At 37.6% G+C, this 26,888-nt stretch overlaps 1 protein-coding gene across 8 annotated transcripts in view; it reads left to right on the top strand.

The window, feature by feature from the left end:
- The window catches only part of DLG2 (discs large MAGUK scaffold protein 2), a 2,256,157-nt gene that overhangs the window by 459,926 nt on the left and 1,769,343 nt on the right, over positions 1-26,888 (top strand). For all 8 annotated transcript variants that reach the window (XM_051821188.2, XM_051821179.2, XM_051821160.2 and 5 more), the window contains one exon: positions 15,734-15,829. In XM_051821188.2, coding sequence (XP_051677148.1) covers positions 15,734-15,829 — 96 coding nt within the window. The remainder of the gene's footprint in view (positions 1-15,733; positions 15,830-26,888) is intronic.

The raw sequence follows: 26,888 nt of genomic DNA, 5'->3' as shown, positions 1-26,888 counted from the left end.
ATGCCCAGAGCTGATTCCAGGCACACTGGATATTTGATATAAGATAACAAGGCAAATATTTGCTTTCTTCAGGCTCAGGTGAATATAAGAATGCTAATATTCTGGTAGACCTGCTCATTACTTCCTTGGGAAACAAGAGTGCTGTCTCCAGATTGGAGAAACAAGTGCCTTTGCTTGAGAAGAACTGAAGAGGCTGGAATTGACAAAGTAGCTGTGATCCTATTCCTTCTCAGTGCCTAGAGCACTATCCAGTAATAAGCCTGAGCATTCAGGGAAATGCATCGACGCTGTCAGGCCACTAGGGTGTCATTTAGAACTTCTCTGTCGGAACAATGGAGTCACATAAATTTCAACCCACATTCTCTAGTTGCCATGGTAACTCGATGCACTTGCTTTGAAGTGTCTTTTGCGTCTTCCACTATCCACCCCTTCCCCCCTTTTTTTCTTTTTGTTTTTTAATCACCAGGATTTTTACTTTGTCAGTAATTTCCTAAATGTCATTTTTGTGGTTTCCTTCCTTCTATCTCCCAGCTAAATTTCTGAATATGTTGTCAAGGAGAGATTTCTACCTAAGAATAACAGATGAATGTGTGTTTTAACACAGGCATGCCTGTAAGTCTGTAAGTCTCTCCCTCTCACTGTCTCTCTCTCTCTCTCTCTCACACACACACACACACAGAGGCAAATTATATTGTTAGAAAATGGATACATTTTTAAAGCCTTTCAGCAAATAAAAAAACAATTTATGTGGCTTAAATAAAAATAAAAGTAGGCAGTTCAATTCTAGAGCAACTTAACGTCTTAGTATTTTCTTAGTAATTGCGGTGTGAGGACTAGATATTTATTGAATTCTTACTGCATTTTTTTCTCCACATGATCTCTTTAATATATTTACATGATGAAGAGAAATTTATTTTGGGGTAAAGACTGAGAAATTGGACTTGTATTTAGCTATTCAAACTTGGGCAAATTACATAATCTCTCTAAGCCTGAAGGTTCTCATGTATGGTATTTGTGAGGATACAATAAGATAATAGAAGTGGTATTTGTGAGTATACATTAAGATAATAGAAGTGGTCTATATAGAATAAATAGGCTCTAGAACATTATAAAAATTGTTAAGTCCTTTTCATCTAACCAAAAAGTGCATTAATAACAAAATCTGTGTCTCACCCAGATGAATGTTTTATTAATCAATGCAGATATTTTTATATAAAAAATGAGGCAAATATGCAAATACCAAAGTGGAATGGTATGCAGTCTCCTTGCTTGAATGCTCACAATGTAAAGAATTGACAGTAGGGAAGTATTTCTGGGAAGCCTCCAAGGGAAAATGATTTTTGTTATATCCAATTAGGACCTTTGATCTGGGACCAAGTCTGATTAAAAATATCAAGCTAATAGTGGGGACATTTAGAAATTGTTCTGTCTACTGGAAAACAATAGTCACCACCATCGCAAAATTCCCCTTTCATGTGGGAAGTGGCTGTGCTACAAGAACATTCTAAATATAAAAATGTGTTTCATCAGGGTCAACGGGGATGCTAGAAAACAACATTAGCCATGCAGGCAAAGGGTTATTGCCAACCTGTGAGTGCCACCATTGCTGTGCATTTGTCTGCAGGGTTGACAGGGTAAAAATAACACAGGGACAGAAACAAAATTAAATTTTAAGAGGGGAACTGCAATTAGATGGTGTGACACCTGCTTTCTAAAAGTATAAGGTCTTTCAGAGAATAAATGTCAAAAAATTAAGCCAAAAAAGATATAACAAGGAAAATTCTTAAAGGGATAATCTCTAAGTTATAATAATTCAAAAATGCATATTTTAAATGAGAATAAACAAGCATGAAGAACGAGATAAATTATTTCCTCTGTAACACTAATAAAATGGAAGCACGAAGCGAATAAAAATTGTGGTTAATTTTCAAGAATTTGATAGCTTTATTAAACAAATAATGTCCCCTTGAATAATTTAATAATAATCTATTAGATTATAATTCAGAAACATGGTGGATGTTGGCATCAAACTAAACCAGATTTGAATGCTGGCCCTACCTTTTGGCAGTTAAATAATTTTGGTTGAGTAACTAAACCTCAGTAATCCTGAGTTTCTTTTTCTGAAGGTAGGGAAATCAAATCAAATTTCAGTCTAGGTTTTGCTATGAAACTATGCAAACTTGGACAAGTTGCTTTGCTTCTGTGGATCTTTTTCTCTGCTGTATAAAGTGTAGAAGTTAGTCACTATGTGGCAATCTACTTTAGTACATTTGAAGCCCTGACATTCCTGGGCTCTGTGTTCTGTTCAGCGCTGATACTTAACTACTTTTCTACAGCTAAGGCCTTTCTTTTCTGTCTTCTTCTGAATCTACAGTTTACTTTAGAATCCAAAAATCCAGTGCTTTCAGATCCTGCAGATAATACAAATGGGCAACTTGTAAGTATTTCAGCTCTTTGCTGAATCTTCCAGGAAGTATGCTGTTTATCTATCCTTAGGATCTGAGAATATGATGATAAGATAACATAACATCCAGATTCTATAGCTTTCACTCAACATTAATTAATGAGAGAACTTTGTGGTTCTGCTTCTCTCACTTGAACATTAATGGGACATGTTCTTTGTGACAGGCACTGTATAAGTCTTGTTAAAAATATTTAATAAAATAGTGTTGTTCACTACATAAAATTCAGAAATATACAATATAAAGAGTGAATTAAACATCACTTACGTAATCACAAGTGTAATTGGGTGACTTTTTTCAGTTTAGTCAGTTATTTATATTCATTGGTTCCACATCTGTGAATTCAAATATTTGAAAAATTTGTTTCTACACTAAATGTGCAAATTTTTTCTCACCATTATTCCCCAAGAAACACAGTATAACAACCAGCTGAATAACCTTTACACTGTATTATGTATTATAAGTAATCTAGAGGTAGTTTGTGAGAGGATGTTTATGAATTACTTGCAAATATTATGCATTTTATGAAGAGGCTTGAGCATCTGCAGTTTTTGATATTCACTGAGTGGAGGTGTTCTGGATCCAGTTTTCCCAGATACTGAGGGATGACTGTATTCACCTGTGTTTTTTTTTTTTTAACCTAACTTTATATATAGTTAGTACATATTATTTTACAACATCCCTTTTACACTGAAAATAATCCTACTTGTGTTTTTATATTCATAAAACTTTTTTAAAGATTTATTTATTTATTTGAAAGGCAGAGTTACAGAGAGACAGAGGCAGAGAGAGAGAGAGAAAGGTCTTTCATATGCGGGTTCACTTCTCAGATGGCTGCAATGACCAGAGCTGTGCCAATCTGAAGCCAGGAGCCAGGAACTTCTTTGGGGTCTTTCATGTGGGTGCAGTGGCCCAAGTGGTTGGGCCATCTTCCACTGCTTTCTCTGGCCATAGCACAGAGCTGTATTGGAAGTAGAGCAGCTGGGACTTGAACCTGTCCCCACATGGGATGCTGGTTCTGCAGGTGACAGCCTTACCCACTACGCCACAGTGATGGCCCCTCATAAAACTTTATTAGCATAATCTTTAATAGACATATAACTTTATTTATATGGTTATACTGTATCATAGAAGAATGGAATGATGGCTAAGAGACTCCAGTGAGATTCCCTGGGTTTGAATCAAATCGCCACCTTTTGTAGATTCTTAGGCAATTAACTTAATTTCCTTATCTACATTATAGGCACAATAATAGCCATTGTGATGACTCAATACGTTAATCTTTCTAAAGCATATAGAATATAGAATCAATAAATAGTAATATCCACTACTAACATTTTTTTTGTCAAGTCTGATATTTATTTGTTGAAAGGCAGAGCAAGACAGAGAGAGAGAACAAAGTATCTTCCATTTACTGGTTTACTCCCAAAACACATTGGCTGGATCTGGGCCATGCCAATGCCAGGATCCTAGAACTCCATCTGAGTCTCTCATGTGTGTGGCAGGGGTCCAAACCCATGGACAGTCATCTGCTGCCTCTCAGGATGTATTAGTGGGAAATTGGATTAGAAGCAGATTAGCTGATACTTGAGTCAAACATTCTGATATGGGATACAGGCAGTCCCAGCAGTGTCTGAACCTGCTAGGCCACAACACTCACCCGGATACTTACTTCAAATCAATAAGTTTATTATTTGCATTATTATGGGCTCAAATATACTTATATTTCTTCTATCACATTAGGGCACATTTTGTTTGTTGACTATGTTTTCTTCTTCCTCTCTTACCTACTCATTTCTATCTCCTATTATACTAAAGTTTTTTCTATATTTGTATCTTACTTTTTCTTTTGCTGATTGGGAAATTCCTGCTTGTATTTCTATTCTTTTATTATTTTTGTGGCATTCACAATAATCTATAAGTTATGAAACTTATTAGATTAAGAATTGATCTCTGTCAATATGACAAGGGCTATGATGTGCTTTAACTTGTTTAAACTCCAATCTCCTATCTTATTATCCTTAAACATAAAACTTTTATTTCAAATCAAAGATTTGGTTGGAATATAAAACTTTTTATTTAAAATCAAAGCCTTATTTTATTTGTGACCTACTTTGTTAACTAATAAACTTTGGTGTTCTGAGTTTATTCTTCTTTCTACTTAAGTATGTCCTCTAATAATTATTCTTTCAAGGGTCTTAATTGTTAAATTAACTTAGTGTTTGTATGATTCTACCACACTTTTTTTTTTTTTTTTTTTTGACAGGCAGAGTGGACAGTGAGAGAGAGAGACAGAGAGAAAGGTCTTCCTTTTCTGTTGGTTCACCCTCCAATGGCTGCTGCGGCCGGTGCACCGCACTGATCCGATGGCAGGAGCCAGGTACTTCTCCTGGTCTCCCATGGGGTGCAGGACCCAAGTACTTTGGCCATCCTCCACTGCACTCCCTGGCCACAGCAGAGAGCTGGCCTGGAAGTGGGGCAACCGGGACAGAATCCGGTGCCCCGACCGGGACTAGAACCACACTTTTAAAAAAGATTATTTATTTGGGAGGCAGAGTGACAGAGAAGGGGGCAGAGAGAGAGAGAGAGGGAGTGAGTGAGCGAGCTTTCAATTGCTAGTTCATTCCCCAAATGCTTCCAACAGCCAGGGCTCTGCCCAAACAAAGGTGGGAGCTAGAACTTCTTCCAGATTTCCCACGTGGGTGGCAGGAACCCAAGTACTTAGGCATTCATCTTCTGTTTCCCAGATGTGCTAACAGGAAGCTGGATCAGAAGTGGAGGCAGGACTCAATATTAAGTATTCTAAATGGAATGTGGGTGTTACAAGTGGCTTTTTAACCAACTGCACCAAAATGCCCACCCCCTCAGCCAGACTTTTTTTTAAGGTTTTCAATGAAAAATGCTTCTGTTTTCAGCCATAATGGAATATCTAGTACTCGATAAGACTAACTATGATAAATAACTGTAAGACTAGAAATGTATGTGAAGGGTACATGGTATTATTTGTCCTATTTTTGCAATATTTTTCTAAGCCTGAAATTATTTCCAAATGCATTTAAAATTAAGGAAAATATAAAACAGCAAATAAGGCAATACATCTGGGGTATTTATTTTTTAATGTAATTTCCAATTTTAATCCTTCTACTTCTCACCTCAATCCTTTATTGGTTCTCTGTTTCTTAGGATAATTTAAATTGTTTGGCTTAATGTCTAAGATTCTCCTAAACTGGCTTCTGTTTACTTGTTCTGTTTCATTTTCTAAAACTGCTTACTTTGTGACTCAGCAACATTATATAGAAGCATATGTTGAACTACTCTATCCTCTTCTAATACTTCAAAATTGAATTAAAATTATTTATATATTTATATCACCTATTTTACTTTAAGTTCCCTTAAGGTCTAGAATAATGGACATTCATACATTTTTTTTGAGCTGTGCCTCTTGAATTTCCAGAGCGCTTTGTATTTCTTTTTGCTAATTAAATTTTCTGATTTTTATAGTGACTCTTTTATTTATATTTAATATATAAATACATTTCTTAGACTAAATTATTTTTTGAAGATTTATTTTATTTATTTGAAAGATAGAATTAGAGATAGAGATGGGGGGGGGCCCTCCATCCACTGGTTCACACTCCCCAAATGAAAGAAACAACCAGAACTGAGCCTATCTGAAGCCAGGAGCTGGGAGCTTCTTCTAGGTCTCCTATGTGGGCACAGGGGCCAAGGACTAGGCCCATCCTCTTTTGCTTTTCCAGGTGAACTAGCCGGGAGCTGGATTGGAAGTGGATGGGAGGGTAGTTGCCAGAGCGAGTTTCATGGGTTCTTTTTCTCCACTTAGTATAAAAATAAAAAGCTGGGCAACAGTTTGCAAAGAGGCAGAAACTTTTATTTAACAGAGAAGTGTCGGGTCTGAGAGGAGACCAGGTGGAGTGCCAGAATGGGACATTGGCTTTGAGGAAGTGTCCTCGGTTTTTAAGGCATTGCTATCTGTTCATTGGGTCATTCTGTTGGGGTTACCCATTGGACAGGAGTTTCACATAATTGTTGATTGGCTTGGGGCTCATGGAGGTAGAAGGAGTCTCCTGAGACAGCCTGACTCTTCCCAGGGGCTCAACCTCTTCCTCTGCCAGGTCTGGGTGGAAATTTGCAGCCAAACTGAAGGTGAGATTTAAAGCCAAAAGGTCACACATGTAGCATAAGAAGCTGTTAGTGGAGAGTTGCCAGTTGGTCTGGAGACAAGGTTTCCAGCCACAGCTGGCAGCCTGCTTGTGAAAGACATTCTCCCTGCATTTGAGGGGTCCACAGACACTATCCCCCAGCTCCACTGGATAGCCTCATGTGACACACATTGAAAAGAAATAGGGAAACCTGGGCATTTTTATGCTAAGTTTGCTGAAATGTGGACAGTCATGCGAAGACTGACTGGACAGAGGAGGTACGATCTAATGGTGATAAACTGGGGGGAACTCAGGAAAGCTTGTTTTTGTTTAGATAATTTTTGCCGTTTCTGTGCCTTTGATTAATATAGAGAGGGTGCCTCTGAAATAAAGGTTTGATGGCCTACTTTAGCAGGGAAGAGAGAAGGGAAAGTAAGAATGACTCCCATGTTTATGCTGTTTTGTCTAATACCAAGGAACCATATTTTGGGGTAGCATAGCTTCCACTCCATCAGAAAAAATATTTAACCTCACATTTGTGTAGCTTAGATGTTTCTCACATCTGAAGAAGATAGTAAAGAGTGAAGTAAAGCCATATGCTCTATACAAACAAAGTCTGGGACATATTACTAAGATTACTATATTACAGAGCTCAATTGGAATACGCTTCAGGGATGTATGGTTCATATTCCTAAAGGATGGGCAGGGACGGTGCTTCCCAGTGGCCTGGCATTGCAGACCTCCATTAAAATTACTTCTTGGAATTTCTATGGCCTTTGGTTCTTGCAGAGACAGATTTTGTGCATGATGCTCATGAATACCAACACTTGTTTCCAAAGTGGGTTCTGAAGAAAAGATGATTATGTGTAGATTGAACAGATTTAAGGCACTGTAGTGATTTACAGAAGAAAAAAAAAGCAATTAAAAATGCAGGACTGGAAATTGGGCAAAATGTCCTCATAAAGACTAGATTTGAAAGTCGACTGGGAATGACTATTTAAAGAATGGATAAAGGAAAGAAATTTTGGGATAACAGGTCAACTCAGGGACTAAAAGGAGGAAGAGGGGATGAAGGAGATGGAACTATCTGAGCGGATAGGTAAAAACTAGGAGAAAGATGTTTTTCTAAATACAGGAATGGGAGTTTCAAGAAGGAGGAAGTAGTTAATGGTGTGATGTGCCAGAGAGTAGAAGATAATGAATATTATACAGTCAGAGAAAGTGGAAGCCAGTGAAGACTAGGAGGTCCTTGGTGAGTTTTAGTAGTCAAGTCTTCAGCCAGTGCTGTGGCTCAATAGGCTAATCCTCCGCCTGTAGCACGGGCACCTGGGGTTCTAGTCCTGGTTGGGGCGCCAGATTCTGTACCATTTGTTCCTCTTCCAGTCCAGCTCTCTGCTGTGGCCTGGGAGTACAGTGGAGGATGGCCCAAGTCCTTGGGCCCTGCACCCGCATGGGAGACCAGGAGAAGCACCTGGCTCCTGGCTTCAGATCAGCACAGCGCACAGGCCGCAGCAGACATTGAGGGGTGAACCAACGGAAAAGGAAGACCTTTCTCTTTGTCTCTCTCTCTCTCACTGTCCACTCTGCCTGTCAAAAAAAAAAAAAAAATAGTCAAGTCTTCAGGGAAGGAAGGCAAACATTCAGGTAGTGTTGCAGAAGTTACAAACTGGCTACCCTTATTGCAAAGTGCAACCCAGGTTTCCATTCTGTTTGTCATATTTCAAGTTAGCTCACATAATATTTTTAAAATATATAATTGTTGATAAATAACACTTTTTTAACAAATTTAGTTTAATGCTCAATTATCTTTTATTAACCCTTCATGAGTCAGGTGATATTCCATCTATGGAACAGAAAGATGCACTGACGAGCTGAAAGGAGAAGTGGCTTTTTCAGCGGGAAAGGGCTGAAGAAAGCAGAAAGTGACAAGTAGCAGATTGGCAGTTTCAAAGTGTCTTTCCTTACAGCATTAAAACAGATGACTTCCTTACCATATTAGCCCAGTAGTGTATGCCCCTTCTGGCTGGTTGCTGTGAATCTCCTGGTGTTTTTTGTTTGTGTGCTTGTTTGTTTTTTGTTTTGTTTTGTTTTGTTTTGTTTTAAAAGTGGCCTATTTTATAGCTCAGTTTGATTCCATGGCACCTAGCCTGAGTGACTTCATTCAGTGCAGGAGATCATTCCAAAACAGTGGTCTCTAAATTTGTTTCACATTGCCAACATTTAAAAATCAAAGTAGTTCATATAAAAGTTCAGACTTGCATGTTCTCTTGAAAATTCTAAAGTGCTGATATTACATCTTTGCTTCCTCAATACAGCAAACACCTAGAAATGACTATATTTACATATATATGTAAATATATTTATATATATTTATATTTATATATATATATATATGGCATGTGTTCCCCATCTCACTAGAACCATCCTTCTCTTCTTTTTTAAATGTCTTTTTTTTTTTTTAAGGGAAAGGGTTTATTGGGGAACACCCTACAGACCGGAGTGAAGGGGCAGTGAAGGAAAAAGAGAGAAGGAGACTGTAAAAGAGAGAAACAGAGGAGGGAGAAGAGAGAGGAGAGGAGAGAAGCCAAGAGAGGCCAAGAGAGCGCAGGAGAGAAGGACCAAGAGAGCACGTGTGCAGGAACAGGCCCTTTTAAAACTTTGCCTGAGGGCGGGCAGGGAAGCAGGAGCAGGGAATCCCATTAGGATGGGGGTGGAGTCTGGCTCAGGTAGCTGGGCCATGTGGCCACCTGGCTACAACTGTGCCAGTTTCCTAACATTCCCTCCTTTTGTTTTTTATAAAGCAAGGTTTGTATGGGATTGCATTAGTCCCAAAAGTCCACGAGGGGTAGAGGGACGATGATCTGTCTTTAGAGCTACTTCCTGCAGACATGGGGCAATGATGTACTCTGCTGGCATGGGGTGATGTCTCAGGCCGCTGTCTCCTGGCTCATCAGCAATTATTTAACATTTTGTCTTCCACATGAATAGTTTTCAAACTAGCATGTGTCAGAATTACCTGGAGGGCTTGTAAAACACCAGTTGCAGGGCCCTACCCATACTGCATAAAATTAAGTAGATCTGAGAGCTTTTTTTTCTAATAAAGTTCTGGGTGATGCTGGTGCCACTTGTCTGAGAGCTATAATTTCCAAGTGTGAATGGTCAGTAAGGAAATGGTGCAGTTTACTGCAGTGGTTAGGTACACAGACAGAACTAGATTCTGTTTTCTTACTCAGGAAATAAGGATAATATACCTACTTCCTAAGGCTTTAAGCAATGTAAATGAGATAATGCATATAAAATATGTATCAATATCCTTAAAGCAAGGCCTAACTTATGTAACTTTATATTAAATGGTTCTGTTGTTTTGTTATTGCTATTATCACTACTATTATATCTTTCAAGAATATTGATTCTGGGGAGGAAGTAAGAAATAGATTGCTAGTTTTGTAGCCAAAGTGATCAAGGGCTATTTTGGTTGTTTATTTGTTTTGTTAAAAAAGAGGGAAGTATGGGGCTGGCGCTGTGGCACAGTAGGTTAATCCTCTGCCTGTGGTGCTGGCATCCCATATGGGTACCAGTTCTAGTCTCAGATGCTCCTCTTCTGATCCAGCTCTCTACTATGGACTGGGAGAGCAGTAAAAGATGGCCTGAGTGCCTGGGCCCTTGCACCCATGTGGGAGACCTGGAAGAAGGTCCTGGCTCCTGACTTTGCATCAGCTCAGCTCAGGCTGTTGTGGCCATTTGAGGAGTGAACTGCAGATGGAAGACCTTTCTCTTTTTCTCTCTCTCTCTCTTTCTGTAACTCTACCTCTCAAATAAATAAAAATCTTTAAAAAAAAAAAAGAATGAGGGAAGTAAAGAAATAAAATATCTATTCCCATGAGGGCAAACTAGATGACAAGTTATCAGGGAAATGAGTAATGATAGGGATAAGAAGCATGAAGAGCCAGTCAAGAAATTGAGATTGGGTGATTTTATATATTTAGGAAGCACATTTTGTACACCATATAATATGAGGTAGGGAAATTGTAGATCCTTGAACAGGCATTGTGGCACAGCAGTTTAAGCCATTGCTTCCGATGCTTATATCCTGTATCAGAGTGCCTGGTTTGATTCTCAGCCATACTGCTTCCAGTGCATTATCCTGCTAATGGATCTTCCTGCTAATGCGTATCCTGGGAGGTAGCAGGTGATAGTTCAAGTATTTGACCTCCTGCTACCATACAAGAGACCTGGATTGAGTTCCAGCCTCCTGACTTCAACCTGGCTCAGCCTTGGCCTAGTTGTTGTGGGCATATAGGGAGTGAACCAGTGCATGGAAGGTGTCTGTCTCTCCCATTTCTAATACTCTGTCTTTCAAATGAGAAAAAGTAACAAGTAAATGTATATATAAAAAGAAAGTTGTAAATCTTGTTGGGACCCAGAATATACCATTCCAGAATATGACTATAAGAGAACAGATTGCCACTTCAAAATACTCTTCTTGACATACTGATTATGTCAAGATGCTTAGTTTGAGAAAGTACAGATGCTGGAAAAGCTATGAAAACTTCCTTTTGTAAAGAAAATTGATATCTATAAAGTACATTCTCATTAGTAAATGTATCTATATCAGGAAGAGAGCTGCTCTAAGACGACTTTTATCAATTGAGAGACTTATCTGCATAACAAGGCACTTTTAATTCCCTCTTCCCTCCCTCATCCTCACTAATTTGGTTCCTTTCCGTAGCTCAGAATGATATATAACTGTCAACAATCTGACCCTTTTTTTTTTTTTTTTTTGACAGGCAGAGTGGACAGTGAGAGAGAGAGACAGAGAGAAAGGTCTTCCTTTGCCGTTGGTTCACCCTCCAATGGCCGCCGCGGCCGGCTCGCTGCGGCCGGCGCACCGCGCTGATCCGATGGCAGGAGCCAGGAGCCAGGTGCTTTTCCTGGTCTCCCATGGGGTGCAGGGCCCAAGCACCTGGGCCATCCTCCACTGCACTCCCTGGCCACAGCAGAGAGCTGGCCTGAAAGAGGGGCAACCGGGACAGAATCCGGCGCCCCAACCGGGACTAGAACCCGGTGTGCCGGCGCTGCAAGGCGGAGGATTAGCCTAGTGAGCCGCGGCGCCGGCCAATCTGACCCTTTTTAAGTCTTATATTTTGTGAAACTCTTTTGTATATGTGGGTATACATATAACTAAATGTTTTTCTCTTATTAATCTGCCTCATATAAATTTAACTTGTGGCTTAGCCAAAGGATGTGGGAGATTTTTTCTTTCTCTGTAATCCAGAATATCCAACCCGTCTGGGGGATGGTTGATAAGGAGGAAAAAGACCCTATGCAATGGGTGGCCTTTTGTCTGTATTTTCAGTGATGATGGTCATAAAATTTGAGAATACCTGCATTCCACACAGCTAATAGAGAGGAGTAAAATGGTCCTAACTCATTTCTTCCTTACTCTAAAATTTGTTGTTGTTGTTTTTTTTTTCCCTTTTGAACATGGGGTTTTCTAAGCCCATATGATTTGCTATTAGACTGAACAGTCATGCTTCTATAGGTAACTCCCCTTATCTTCACCATTACTTCAATGTCATATCCTTCAAGAAGCCTCCCTTTATTTCACAGTCTGATAGAGATGCTCTTGTTTTAAAAATGTATTTATTTATTTGAAAGTTGGAGTTCCAGGGAGAGAGGGCGAGACAGAGAGATGTTCTACCTACTGGTTCACTCCCCAGATGGCCACAATGGCCAGGGCTGGGCCAGGCTAAAGCCTGGAGCCAGGAGCTTCCTTTTGGTTTCCACATGGGTTGCAGGGCTTCAAGCACTTGGACCATCTTCCAATGTTCTTCTCAGGCCAGTAGCAGGGAGCTGGATCAGAAGTGGAGCAGCTGGAACATGAACCCATACCCCAGTGTGATGCTGGCATCTCAGGTGGAGGCTTACCTGCTACGCCACAGTGCCTACTCCTAGATGCTCTTTTCATGCTGTATATCCATTATTGTAATTAACATGTTGCATTGTAAATTACATATAAATGTATTTCCCTGTCCCATTAGAACTCCTTGGAGGATAAGTACTTTATATTAATGTCTCTCTGTCTTCAGAGATCAATAAAGACTTGTTTAATGAATTAAAAATATGGATGAATAGATGGATATACATGTAAATCAACAAATAACAAGAGAATAAAGGCTCTGATCTGGCTAAGAGGAATGTCCAACTCAATAACCTGAAGACTCCCAGGTAGCCTCTGCTTCAGAAAGTCTTTTACTTCCAGTGCTCAGTCTGGTGGTGGATGTACTGCCATATTTATTATGATGATGGATCCAAGTAGCAATGGTTGCAGTGTAGGCTCAATCAATCAATAGCTTGGGTATAGTCAGTCACATTAGAGGACAAATTCTTACTCTAGGCATTTATAAAAGTGATGCAGACAGTCAAATTCTTCATGCTACCAGGGAGGCATGTCTTTAATCTGCTAGAGTGATTTACATATTGTACCAGCATTTTTCTATATTCAATTATTCCTGATCAGGAGACTCTCCACTGGGCTTTATGAGCAGTTACAGTGAAATTTTAATGTTGGTTACACATTCAACAGTGAAACCATTAAAATAGTTCATTGAATTGGCTCAAAGGACTCCATACACAAGATCATTTTAAGTCTACCATAGTGGATCCTCCCCATACTCAGTGAGCTGAATCCTGGTTCTCTAACTCCCTCCCTCATGACCCTCAAACTCACGGGACTGAGCTGATTGTGATTTGCATGTCTGTTTCCAACACAGCCATAGGAATTTGACTCCCTCACTTCCCAGAAGTTCCCAGTATGTTTGGATGGATGAGAATGATCATTGTCAACTATTTGATATTTTCATTCTACTCTAGTAGAAACTTTGATTCTACTCTAAGTCATCTTTTTCATTAAAACATTTGAGGTCTGTTAAAACTACTAATGTTTTGGGTCCACCCAAAGTCCTATATCAGCAGCAATATCATCCAACTGCCAATCTACAGAAAGGTAGATTAAAGGTATCCCTCTTTGGGGCCCTGGCCTGTAGAAAAAATCAGGACTGCCAATCTGATTGCTTTGCTTATAAAAATGTCCACAGTAAAGATCTGCCCTCTGGGCCCTGCGCTGTTGCATAGCAGGTAAAAGCCACTGCCTGTGGTGCCAGCATCCCAAATGGGCACCAGTTTGAGTCCTGGCTGCTCCACTTCTGATCTAGCTGTCTGCTGCAGCCTGGGAAAGCAGGAAAAGATGGCCCGAGTCCTTGGCCACTGCACCCGTGTGGGAGACCTGAAGGAAGCTCCTGACTGTCAGCTTTGGATTGGCACAGCTCCAGCCATTGTGGCCATCTGGGGAGTTAACCAGTGGATGGAAGACGTCTCTCTCTCTCTGCCTCTGTCTCTTCCTCTCTGTAACCCTCTCAAATAAATAAATAAATCTTTCAAAAAAATCTGACCTCTGATGAGACACACTGCAATCCAAATGCCAACAGACTGTATTGCCACCATTGATGTCTGTCATCATACCAAACATAGCTCATCCATCATCACAAACTGTCTTCAAACTAAAGAAACTCTTCATTTCTAATAGTAAGCCTATCTGGGTATCCTCAGGTGATTGAACCTTATCTTCCTTTTATCCAAATCAGATCACTTCTCTGTTTATCTCTGCTTCATTTATTCATCAACTTTAAACTTTTATTTTATATTTATTAAATATTGCCATGGAGATTGAAAAAATGGTAATATATCCTTCTTGTCCTGCAAGGGACTCTAACAAGAAAGAAATATATGAGTATATAATTTATAACACAATGTTTTAATCACAGTGATAGGCCTAAACTGTGAAGATGGGAAAGAAGGGCTTCTACAATACATTGGAATCAGAGGGATCATGGTTTCTGCTTTCTTGTGGTTGCCAATTTCTTTCAGTTCTTAATCAGTGCAGGTATATGTCCCTGTATTATCTGAAAGTGAACAACAGCTTCTGCTTACCCAGAATGAATTTTAGGAAGTGAGGCTGACTGGTAGGTTGGTGAGGAAGTCTTCCCATTCAGAGAAGAGCAAGCAAAAACTTTTGGGAGGGGTCTTTGGTCTGTTTCCAAGTATCTAGCCTGCTACCACTTGAGAAATTTCTCCTTATACACAAATATAAAGCAAAATACCATTATTAAGCAGTTAAACATTTAATGTGGTCAACATGTTTGCTACCAATTCCCAAGGATGTTCCACACTTCTCTTTCATAAGTTAAGTTTCCGATTTTTTCTATTCCAGCAAACTAGGACTCTGAGTTTTCTGGCCACGTCACTGCCAATTACTGTGAAAGGTCTAAGATTTTACCTTACTTGTAAGCTAAGAAGTTAGTCTACCACAGTTTCTTGGATGCTTACTGAAGACTCTTAGGACAAAGATAAAGGACTGTATTACTTGCAACAATGGAAGTAGCCAGACTATCAATATTTTCTTGTACCAGTTTCTCTAGCGTCAGTTCCTAAAGGACAATGCATGGCCATATGATACATTCGGATGTAATGGATTACATTGTAGGTTGCCTTCCACTCCTTTGTGGACCACATCTCTTAAAATGGTCTGTAAGCAAACCTATCCTTTTGCTAGAGGTAGATATTATTTCTAATATCCAAGTCTGTAGTTTGAGCAATTCCTTGAAAATATCATCTAGAACAAAGACCATCTGTATCTCTGCTTATTCTGCATTCTAACAGGTACAAAAGAGAATGAGTAGGTGTAAGGATTTACATAAGATGAAATCAACACTTCTATCTTCAACTTTCCATTATCATGATCAACTTTTACCAGATCATCAGTTTGCCATTTTTTTTTTATGAATAATCCAAGCTCAGCACTCACTGGTGAAAAAATTTGAAATTTAAAAACATGTCTTTGAATAACTGTCCCATTTTACATTTTGTCTTTGGGAGCAACATTAAAATGGGTTATAGTGTATTCATATTCTAAAACTGACATAAGCAACATATAATAATATTTGTTCAGGTCTTAGATATTTTAATGTGTGTATTAAAAGCTTGAAAAAATATAATTTACAGTGCAGAAAATACATAGAAGTACTGATTTTTAAATTTTCTTTATTTTTAAAGCATATAGCTTGCAGTGGACGAAAAGAAAATGCTTCATGTATTGAGCAAAATAAAGAAAGTCAGTGTTTTGAAAATGAAATGGTTGAAAAGACAAATGTAAGTGTTACTGTTTTTTTTTTTCCTATTCTTAATGGGTGAGATTTGTTTTGCTCTGTGTTGATATTGTTTCTAGTATTGTTAAAATAAAAGAACATGTGTAGCTTAATTTCTGACTTTGGTCTGGTCAGCCCATTGGGTTTTTCTGCCTCTGAGCTGACGTTGAATTTGTAACATTTCCTAACTGTCCACAAAGATATTTTGTATTTTTGTTTTGGTGCATATTCTTAAATTACTAGTGATCATACAAACATTTTGTGAGTGGCTTTACTTTTCCTCTCTTGAAAATGTGTTTGCTTCACATGGAAGGTGTTATTTAAGCTATTTGAGGCAGTTATAATATCTAATTGTGCTTCCAGGAAAGGAAGTCATGGAAGTTGGCAATAGCACTGTTTTTCTACAAAAGGGACAGGGAGCGTAGATGTCTGTACTGGACTCATGAATACTTAGAAAACAAATTTTTGGATTTCCTAACTGTCCACAAAGATATTTTGTATTTTTGTTTCCTGAAAATGAAGTCATCAGGCCTGAGTGGGATACAAATGTGCCAACTTGTCAGAGAGCTAAATTAAATAAGTTCTGGCACATATATTAGAGAAATTTGTGCTTTCATCCTAAGAGAGAATATTGCTTGTCTATACTACTTAAACTCAAAGCTTCAGTTTCTTTGTCTTATAAGATATTTGTGAAATTTTAATGAGATCCTGAATATGAACATGTTTAATATTACATTAAAAATAATAATTTGTATTCAATTAAAATTAATTGTAAGTTTTACATTTTATTGAAATGGTATTTTAATTAAAATTTGGGAGATAAAAATAAGTCTTTAAGAATTTTAGACCTTTATTTGTGAAGAAACATTTTACATTTAATGTGGTTCCTTCCTTTAATTTTTCTGCTATGTCTTTTGAATAATTTTAAATAATTGAAAGTGTTTTTAGGCCAGCGCCGCAGCTCACTAGGTTAATCCTCTGCCTGTGGCACCAGCTCACCGGGTTCTAGTCCTGGTTGGTTGGAGCGCCGGATTCTGTCCTGGTTGCCCCTCTTCCAGGCCAGCTCTCTGCTGTGGCCTGGGTGTGCAGTGGAGGATGGCCCAAGTCCTTGGGCCCTGCACCCCATGGTAGACCAGGAAAAGCACCTGGCTCCTGGCTTCAGATCGTCAAGGTGCGCTGGCCGCAGCACGCCGGCTGCAGCGGCCATTGCGGGGTGAACCAACAGAAAAAAGGAAGACCTTTCTCTCTCTGTCTCTCTCTCTCTCTCACTGTCCACTCTGCCTGTCCAAAAAAAAAAAAAAAAAGTGTTTTTAGGGGTGTGTTATGTATTTAAAGAAACCTAATATGCCAAAGATGAGACTTAGAGATTTGATATTCCAGAGATCTACTGAAACATCATGCGGATTATTTAGTTAGCTTATAGAGAAAAGGAGAGGACTTAAAGAATTGGCAGGAAGTACTTGGTGACTAAGTAGGTAGAAAAGTAGGATATTTGGGAAGATTGACTAATGAATAAATGGTTTAAATTTAATGGTGGCATCTTAAATTTGAGGCAATGGAAAGAACTATGAGAAAATATTTTGAGGAGAGAAGGGCATATTGGTTGAGAACTGTATGTGATAGCAAATGAAGGACAGTGCAGAAAGAGCAGAAGATTCAAAATCAGAGATCAGAAGTTGTCTAAATTCTATCAGTAATTAATCATATGACTTCAAACAGATTAAATGACTTCAATTTTTACTCATAAAATGAGATAAACCTATTGTGCTTATCCTGCAGGAATATAGTAAGGGTCAAATGAAATAGTTGCAATGAGAAAGGATTGACAGTTAAATGCTCAGGCTATTGCATGTATTTTGAAACATAGCCACAATACAGAATGTCTCTTAAAAATATTTAGTTTAAGATAAGATTTTACTTGTTTTAACTGTAATTTCTTAAGCAAACAGATACTAGCCAGCCTAGTGAATTAGAAGTGGTCAATTAAGGGACTAAGTAGATACCATACAAACAGCACAGTTGATGGTGCCAAAATTAGGTCCTTTTTTTTAACACAAGAGCAGAGAGGTAACCAAGTGGAGAGAAACTTACCATAGGAAACCAGAATTGGTAGGAAGTATGGTGTAGGAAAGCAAGCCATAATTGGAAACCAAAGAATCTGGGTCAGTGTCTTTTTACATTTAGTATCTGGGTGTTCCTGGGCAAATTATTCAGTCTGTCTGAACCTCAGTGTTGTAATCTAAAGTGAATTAGATAATTTGAGACTCTTTTAAAGTTATATATATAATACTTTGATAGAACAGGGAAATTATTTTAGAGATCTCAACATTACTGTTTACTTTTTTTCATACTAAGGTATGTTTATACTTTATTAAATAGCTACCTCTTCTAATTAATAATAATTTTGTAACCTAGTTCTTTTTCCATATTACTATTCAATTTAATACTTAGAAAATTCATTTTCTTTCCTGCCACTCAGCCAAGGGAAAGGTTTCTCTAGGACTCTCTTTATATGTGCATGTTTAATGCTGCCCATGATCCCTACTTTAAATGTGATTGTTCTGAGAAACTAAATAGCAAAATTTATCTTGAAAAAGAATAAAGTTGGAGGCCTTATATCTGCTGAGTTAAAAATATACAACAAAATGACAGTAATCATGAGGGTTGGTACTGGCATGAAGACAGATAATATAGAATAGAGATCCAAAAATAAGATTCTGCATACCCAGACAAGTGACTTTCAACAGGAGTGCCAAGACTTCATCATGGTGAAAGGACCATCTCATCAAATCATGGTGAGAAAAGTGAAAATCCACCTGCAAAGAAATGAAAATTAACTCAAAACGCATTAATGAAAGAAGACCTAAAACTATAAAAGTAGAAGAAATCATAAGCAGAAAATGTTAGGATGTTGGATTTGGCAATCAATGATTTCTTGGATATCATACCAAAAGCATGGATAACCAAAGCAAAAATAAAATGGTACTACATAAAACTTAAAAAACATTTTGTGAGTAAAAGGCAACATGGGAAAGTATTTGGTACAACAATTAAGATGCTGCATGAGACACTCATATCCAATTCTAGAGTGCCTGGGTTCAATATTCAGCTCCTCTCTCAATTCCAACTTCCAGCTAATGTATAACCTGGGAAGGCAGCATGTGAAGGCTCAAGTACTTGGGTCCCTGCTACCCATGTGGAAGGCCTGGATTGAGTTCTTGACTCCTGACTGCAGCCTGGCCTAGTCCTGGCTGTTGTAGACATTTGAAGAGTGAAGCAACAAATGGTAGTGTTTTTCTCTCTCTCCCCCTATCTCTGCCCCACCTTTCAAATAAATGAATATTTTTAAAGGTTTGTTTATTTATTTGAAAGGCAGAGTTATAAACACAGAGGGAGAAATAGAGATAGAGGTGAGAGAGAGATGAGCAAGAGGGAGAGGGAGAGAGAGAAAAAAAAAATGAATCTTCCATTTGCTGGTTCATTCCCCAAATGGCTGTAATTGGCAAGGCTGGGCCAAGCTGAAGCCAGGAGTCAGGAGCTTCATCTGGATCTTGCGTGTGGATGGTGGTGGTCCAAGCACTTGGGCCATCCTCCACTGCTTTCCAAGGTGCATTAATAGGGAGCCAAATTGGAAGCAGAGAAGCCTGTACACCAACTGGCACCAAGATGGGATGCTGGCATCACAGGCAGTGGCAGCCTATCCCTTCTATGCCACATTGCTGGCCCCTATAAATAAATGATTTAAGAAAAGGGAACAGTAAACATAGTGAAAGGCAATGAACAAAATTGGGAAAACATTTTTAAATGTTACATTTGATATGGGATTAGTATCCAGAAAACCTAAACAACTTCTATGTCTCAACATCAACAACAGCAAAGTAACTCAAAGATAAGCAAAGGATTTCAATAGACAATTCTCCAGAGAAGATAAACAAATGGTTAATACCTCTATGAAAAGAAGCTCAACACTTCTAAAATTAAGAGAAATGATAGCTATGTTTACCCTGATTAGATATTACACAGTGTATAGATATTCCTTTAATATCCCTTAAGTATGTTCAATTTTTATGTGTCAATTAAACATAAAAAATTTTAAAGCAAGCATGAATGGGACCAGGATAAATTGTATCCACTTGTGCAGAAAAATATCATTTACTGAAGAAAATAGCACAAATTCATCATATGGTGAAAAATGTCAGTTCAAAACTATTCCTAAGATCGAAATGTAGAACTTTTAATACAACATATTTGCTTTTCAGCTGCTGAAAATCCACAGCTTTTTAAAGCCACATGGCTTATGTAGTCTTTTGGAAAACATCAACAATTAATTATCCATATTAATTAATAGCTTTATTAAAGTATTTTACTTTATTTCTGTTTATAAGTATTAAATGCAAAAATTTTATGAAATAAACTCTCATGTCATTAAAACAAAATCATAATGAGATAAACATTTATGCCTATCAGGATGTCTACTATCAAAGAACAGAAAAATAACAAGTTTTGATAAGGATGTGGAGAAATTATAACCCTTGGACACTATTTTTGGGAATGTAAAATAGTGTACACATAGAAAATCATATGCTGTTTCCTAAAAAAATTAAAATAGAATTACTATAGGATCCAGCAAATCTTGCTTCTGAATTATGTGCATTTGTGTGTATAGGGAGTGGTGAAAGGAGAATTATTGTTTAGCAGGCATAGAGTTCTTGGTTTTTCAATATGAAATACTTCTAGAAATCTGTTGTACATTTAAAAAATACTTAACACAAAAAAACTCTACACTTAAAAATGGTTAAGATTGAAGTTTAGTGTTACGTGTTTGTAAAAAGCAATGGTTCTGAGCTGATATTTCTGCGAAATCAGATTTGAAAATATTGAATCAGACGATTGAAAAATTTTAATTTAGGTAATGCAGAGCAATGAATCTTCAGTTTTTAATTTTCTTTACTGCTGTCCTGCTGAAGGGAAACTCTCATTTGCTATAAATATTCAAGTTGTAGGGTATTTGCCACTTCACAAGGTAGCTCATTCTATCTGGGCAAGTTTGACTATCATAGGACTATTCTTTTTATTGAACATATTGATGTTTAGCACTGGATGTAATTTCTGTTTTTCAATGTCCAGGAAAGTATAGTGTCAAACTTCTAGGTATCTGGAATTTATAGAGGAATAGTTTTCTTTTTAATGGAATCCTGTGGTTAACTCAAGATAATTTAGTTTAACAATTTAAAACTGAATAAAATTGCTTCTTGTTTCCAGGTTGTGAAAATATTCTTTTATCTTTGAATATCTTGAAAATGATGAAGGGTCAGTGTTTTGCTTATTAAAGACCAGTGACTAGACTGTTTCTGTCAGCACTGCAGAGATCAGATTTTTGTGTTATTGACTCTGAAATATTCATAAAGGTATATTTTAACTAATAAATCAAAATATCAATGAATTATTTATTTGATACATTTATTTAGATGTCTCTAGAGGAACACAAACAGTACCAAAATAAGATTCTGTTCATTTTAAAATATCCCTACTGAAGATCTCAGCTTTTACATGTTTGCAAAGAACGAAGTATGTTCTATTCAGATACAGAGCACTTAGAAGGTTTTTGGTGTGTACCATGTGGATCAATGAGTTCAATGCCTTTGAAAGAGTAGCAGATCATTATAACAAAGATGAGATGGGACTTTGAGTTAGATGATCAAGCTTAAATCTGGTTCATCCACTTAGTAGAGCATCCAACATGCTGGCTTATCAGTTCAATATCTATATAAACTTGGAAAAGTCAATTCTTCTGAGTTTCAGTTTCTTTACCTATAAAATTATACTTAATTCACTTGTAATGAATACTTAATGATACTATGTACCTAGAAGTTCCTAAACACAGTCTCCTCAATAAAAACTTAATGCTTGTTTATAAATTATATATATGATAAGGAGTTATTATCCCTAATTTCTAAAGAACTTAATAATATGAAAACAAGTAACATTATTAGAAAATAGTTAAAAGACCTGAATAGGTATTTCCTTAAAGATGACATAGAAGTGGCTAGCTGAGTCTGGTGCTATGTTTTATCAGGTTAAGCTTCCACCTGCAGCACCAGCGTCCCACATGGGTGCCAGTTCAAGTCCTGGCTTCTCCTCTTTTGATCAAGCTCCCTGCTAACGTACCTAGGAAAGCAGAGGAAGATGGCCCCAGTACTTGTGCCCCTGACACTCATGTGGGAGACCTGGAAAAAGCTCCTGGCTCCTGGCTTCAGATCAGCCCAACTCTGGCCATTGTGGCCATTTGGGGAGTGAACCAGCAGATGGAAGACCTTTCTCTCTGTCTCTCCCTCTTGCTATAACTCTGCCTTTCAAATCAATCAATCAATATTTTTTAAAAAAGTGGCTAGGGCCGGCGCTATGGCTCACTTGGTTAATCCTCCTCCTCCTGCGGTGCCAGCATCCCATATGGGCACTGGGTTCTAGTCCTGGTTGCTCCTCTTCCAGTCCAGCTCTCTGCTGTGGCCCAGGAAGGCAGTGGAGGATGGCCCAAGTGCTTGGGCCCCTGCACCCGCGTGGCAGACCAGGAAGAAGCGCCTGGCTCCTGGCTTCGGATCAGCGCAGTGCGCCAGCCTTAGTTGCCAATTTGTGGGGTGAATCAACAGAAGGAAGACCTTTCTCTCTGTCTCTCTCTCTCACTGTCCAACTCTATCTGTCAAATAAAAAAAAGAAGTGGCTAGCAGAGATATGAAAAAGTGTTCAGGACCCTCAATCATCAGTTAAATGCAAATCAAAAGCTCAAAGCAAGGCAGATTTAGCCTGGTAGGTTAAGCAGCTGCTTGCAACACCAGCATCTCATACTAGAGTGCAGGTTCAAATTGCTGCTACTCAGCTTCCAATCTAGCTTTCTGCTAATATACTTGGGAAGGCAGTAGGAGATGACCCAAGTACTTGAGCCCCTGCTACCCATGTGGGAGACCAAGATGGAGTTTCTTGTTCCTGGCTTCAGTCTTGCTCAGAAATGGCAGTTGTGGCTATTTGGGGAGTGAACCGGCAGGGTAAAAAATATTTTTTCTCTCTCTCTCCTTCTCTATGTCGCTCTGCATTTTAAATAAATAATTAAATAAACAAAGTAATGAACCTTAAGAAAGAAGCAAACTACTCTAAGACATCTGTTAGGGTGGTAAGGATTACTATTATTAAAAAGTCAAAAGATAACAAATATTGGCAAAAGTGTGAAGAAAAGGAAACTCTTACAGTTTGTTGTAGAATGTAGATTGGTACAGCCTTTATAGAAAACATTATAGAGGTTTTTAAAGAATGTAAAAATAAAACAACCTCATGACCCAGCAATCCGTCTTTTGGGCATGTACTCAAAGAGAATATCAGGGATAGAGTAGAGTGGGGAAGGGATGGGGAGAAAATGGCTAGATTTGATCAGATGATACAAAGTAGCAGACACATAGCATGAACAAGTCTAGAGATCTAATAGACACTATAAGGACAATAGGTCAAATAATTATATTGTCTACTGGATTCATACTAAATGAATGGCTACTCTTGCTACAAAAACAAAAAAAGGGTAACTGTGAGAACAGGGATATATTAAGCTGCTTTACTATAGTAATCTTTTTATTATCTTTATGTGTTTTATAACATCATATTTTATACATTAATTATACACAATTGCATTTATTGAAAAAGCAAATATTACTGTTGAATCTGAAAACTATTTATTTTAACATATTTGTAAATACCTTTCTTGGTATAAATAAAATATTTAGAAAGCAAACTATAGTAAAAATAAAAAACATGGATTGGAAATTTTATATTGGGCTATTGCTCTAGCCTTATTAAAAAAAATAAAAAGAATTTCTTGTTGACTCATTTTATAAATCATTTTAAAAGTCCCTGTTTAGCATCTGTTATGTTCTAAACACTGGTGATGCAACCATGGACAAAACAGATGAGGTTTTTGCTCTCACAAATAAACTTCAAATAGAGGATATAGTAAGCAATAAATAAAGCAACTAATTTCAGTTTGTGATCGTTTCTATGAAGGAAGTAAAGTAGGATATGTAATGATGGAAGGGAATATATAATTTTTAAAAATTTATTTATTTGAAAGAATTACAGGAAGGGAGAGACAGAAAGAGATCTTCCATCCTGTGGTTCATTCTCCAGAAGGCCTCAACAGAGAGCTGAGCGAGGCAGAAGCCAGGAGCTACTTCCAGGTAGCTCTGTAACTAAAGATCCTCAATTAGGATCTTATTTACAAATTATTAATTAATTAATTAATTGGTATTTCCTTAAAGATGACATAGAAGTGGCTAGCTGAGTCTGGTGCTAGGTTTTATCAGGTTAAGCTTCCACCTGCATCTGGGTATCAGGGGCCCAGGCACTTGGACCATCTTCTGCTTCTTTTCCCAGGCCGTTGGCAGGAAGCTGGATCAGAAATGGAGCAGCTGGGACACAAACTGGCTCCTAAAAGGGAAGGTGGCATTGCAGTCTGTGGCTTTACCAACTATGCCACAATGCCAGCCCTAAGGAATCTAATTTAATTAAGAGGGTCAGTTTGGAAGGTTGTACTGAGCAGAGACATGAATGATAAGAAGGAAATCAGTCATGTGAAGATCCTCAGGTAGAGAGGTTCTGGCAGAAGGAATAACAAGTTCAAGGTCCTGAGGAAGAGTCAATGTGAAATAGTGTATAAGATCAGACAGGAGGCCAGAGTGATTATAATATATAGTAAGGTGGAGCTTGTGGAGGGCATTCAGCACTACTGCTGAGGTCATTAATTGTAATTTGAAAGCAAAGTTGCAATTCAGGCCTTATAGCTTTTTAGATTTGTGGCTTTCACACATTCTTTATATTTCTGAATTCTGTTGAACTCACAATATTGCATAATTATAGGAAAAATTGAGCCTCGTAGACGAGGTACTTAATGTTCTGCAAAGTTTATATAAATTTTCATTTGTTAGGGAAACAAAATTTATTGAGTGTTTTTACCACTTACAGTAATTGAAATTTCAGATTGTTTAGGTTTTGATGAAAATGGGAGAGCTATATGGCTTTCAATTAACTATGTTCCAAATCACTTATCTAAGAAAAATTGACCTAAAACTTAGGCCAATACAATTGAAAGCCATAGTAGAAAAGTAGGTTGAGAGTGAAAATGTCTTGATTTGTAGCAATTGTCAGTTTACACAAAAATTCTTCCTTAATTAACTTTCATATTTCTTTTATAAAGGTGCCCTTTTAACTTACACAGAATACATAGACTGCTGCTTTTCATGAATTATTTTCACCTTCAATACTGTCCTAATATTTTTTCATCATAGAAGCACTCTGGAAAAATCAGTCCTTTTCCAGCTGATCTTAATTTCCTATTTGCCTCTGGAGAGTTTGGAAATGAGGTCAGGCATTTTTCCATGACCTGCCTTCAGTCTATTTATTTTACTGAGCTAACAAGCTTTGCAGATGTCATTCATGTGCCTGCTGTCCTGGGTGTAGGGGGAACAGACAGACGGGGTGGGAGTCCAGGTGGGTGGATTTCTTCTGTTAGTTCCCTTGGAGCAAATCTTTCTGATATGGAGTCCATTCCTTCTGGTGTTGCTCCCAAGACCCTTATAAACTATAAAGAGTAGGAGCCCAGAGATGCACCTGTCTTTTTAGGGAAATCCCAGCTTGTCTGTAACTTGTCTTAACAGAATCCCAAGTACCTTTGGCTAGAGAAGACTGTTTGGATTTGTCTGTGTCTCACTCTTAGGTCGGACTCAGGGAGTCAGAAACTGCTTCAGAATTTGAGATATGATGATAAAGCAAGAAAATAGACTTTGTACTCTGAATTGGGGTCTGTATTATCTGGGGCAAGTCACATAATCTCAGGAATCTTCAGTTACTTTATTTATAAAATGAGGATTATAATTGTTTCCTGAAGGGTGTATGAACATCCAGAATAATATTTACAAGTATCTGCCACAGTACCTTACATAATAGATACTTGATAATTTACTGTTATTTTTTAAATGCTTATAACATCTAGTTTCAGCAGTATCTTGTTGCAGCACTTCAGCTAGGAATACTTCTTCTCCTTTTATAGATAAAACTATTCCAAAACATACCCTTTGAATCAGACTGGCTTTTTCCAGTGAACATATTTTTATTTGCAATTGCTTCTGCTACATACAACAGTTTGTTTTTATATAAATACATGTATGTATTATAGTTCATGTATATATCATTCACATTCAAATGAATGAGTTACATCATAAGTTTAAGTAAGTTTTTAAAATTCTATCAAGAATAATAGAATGACATAACTAGATCATTTTTTTATTCTACAAATATTTATTCTGGGTCTTTTATGTGCCAGATACCATGTGAGGTGCTGGTGATATACACTAAATTTGCCCTCAAGGAGTTTAGATTCTTGGAGAATAGACACAGGATATATTTCACTTCTAGAAACATTTTTTCCTGCTAGAAGCAAGCAAAATAAAAGTAATACATTTAAATGGTTAAGGTACAGTATTAATACGGTAATTTATAATAGTGATTTTCTAATATCAAACTTTAGTGGTAGATTTTACTAAGAATTAATATATTCCTGGCATAATATATCCTAAGGAATATCAGGTAAAGCAGTTTGCAGGCTCTGGCTTTATATCTTGGCAAACTTTTTTTTTTTTTTTGAAATTACAGGACCAATTGAGTTCCATGCCTGTAAAAATTGCTTTAAGATGATGTCTTGTTAATTTTAAAAATAAATGTTTCCCTTGAGGCAAAAGAATGGATTACCTTCTATCAATTTTGTATCTGAGGAAAATCAATGGTGGGTAAAGTGTACACAGTAGAAAACTATATCCTAAGTTGGACTATGCTTTAAAATGTTATATATTTATGTATACTTAAACATACATATACTACATGATTAATGACTTGTGGTGAATACAAGCTAATGAGTATGCAACATGCATATCATATATGCATTTATAGAATATTTGTGCTTGCTCAACATTATTTGAACAAGGCTTTCCCCCACTCTCCCAGCAAGGATTCCAATACATTTTTTGAAGTGC

Source organism: Oryctolagus cuniculus, chromosome 1 (assembly GCF_964237555.1).
Source record: "Oryctolagus cuniculus chromosome 1, mOryCun1.1, whole genome shotgun sequence".
Taxonomy (NCBI): Eukaryota; Metazoa; Chordata; class Mammalia; order Lagomorpha; family Leporidae; genus Oryctolagus; species Oryctolagus cuniculus.
This window is presented reverse-complemented; position numbering and strand designations above follow the sequence as displayed.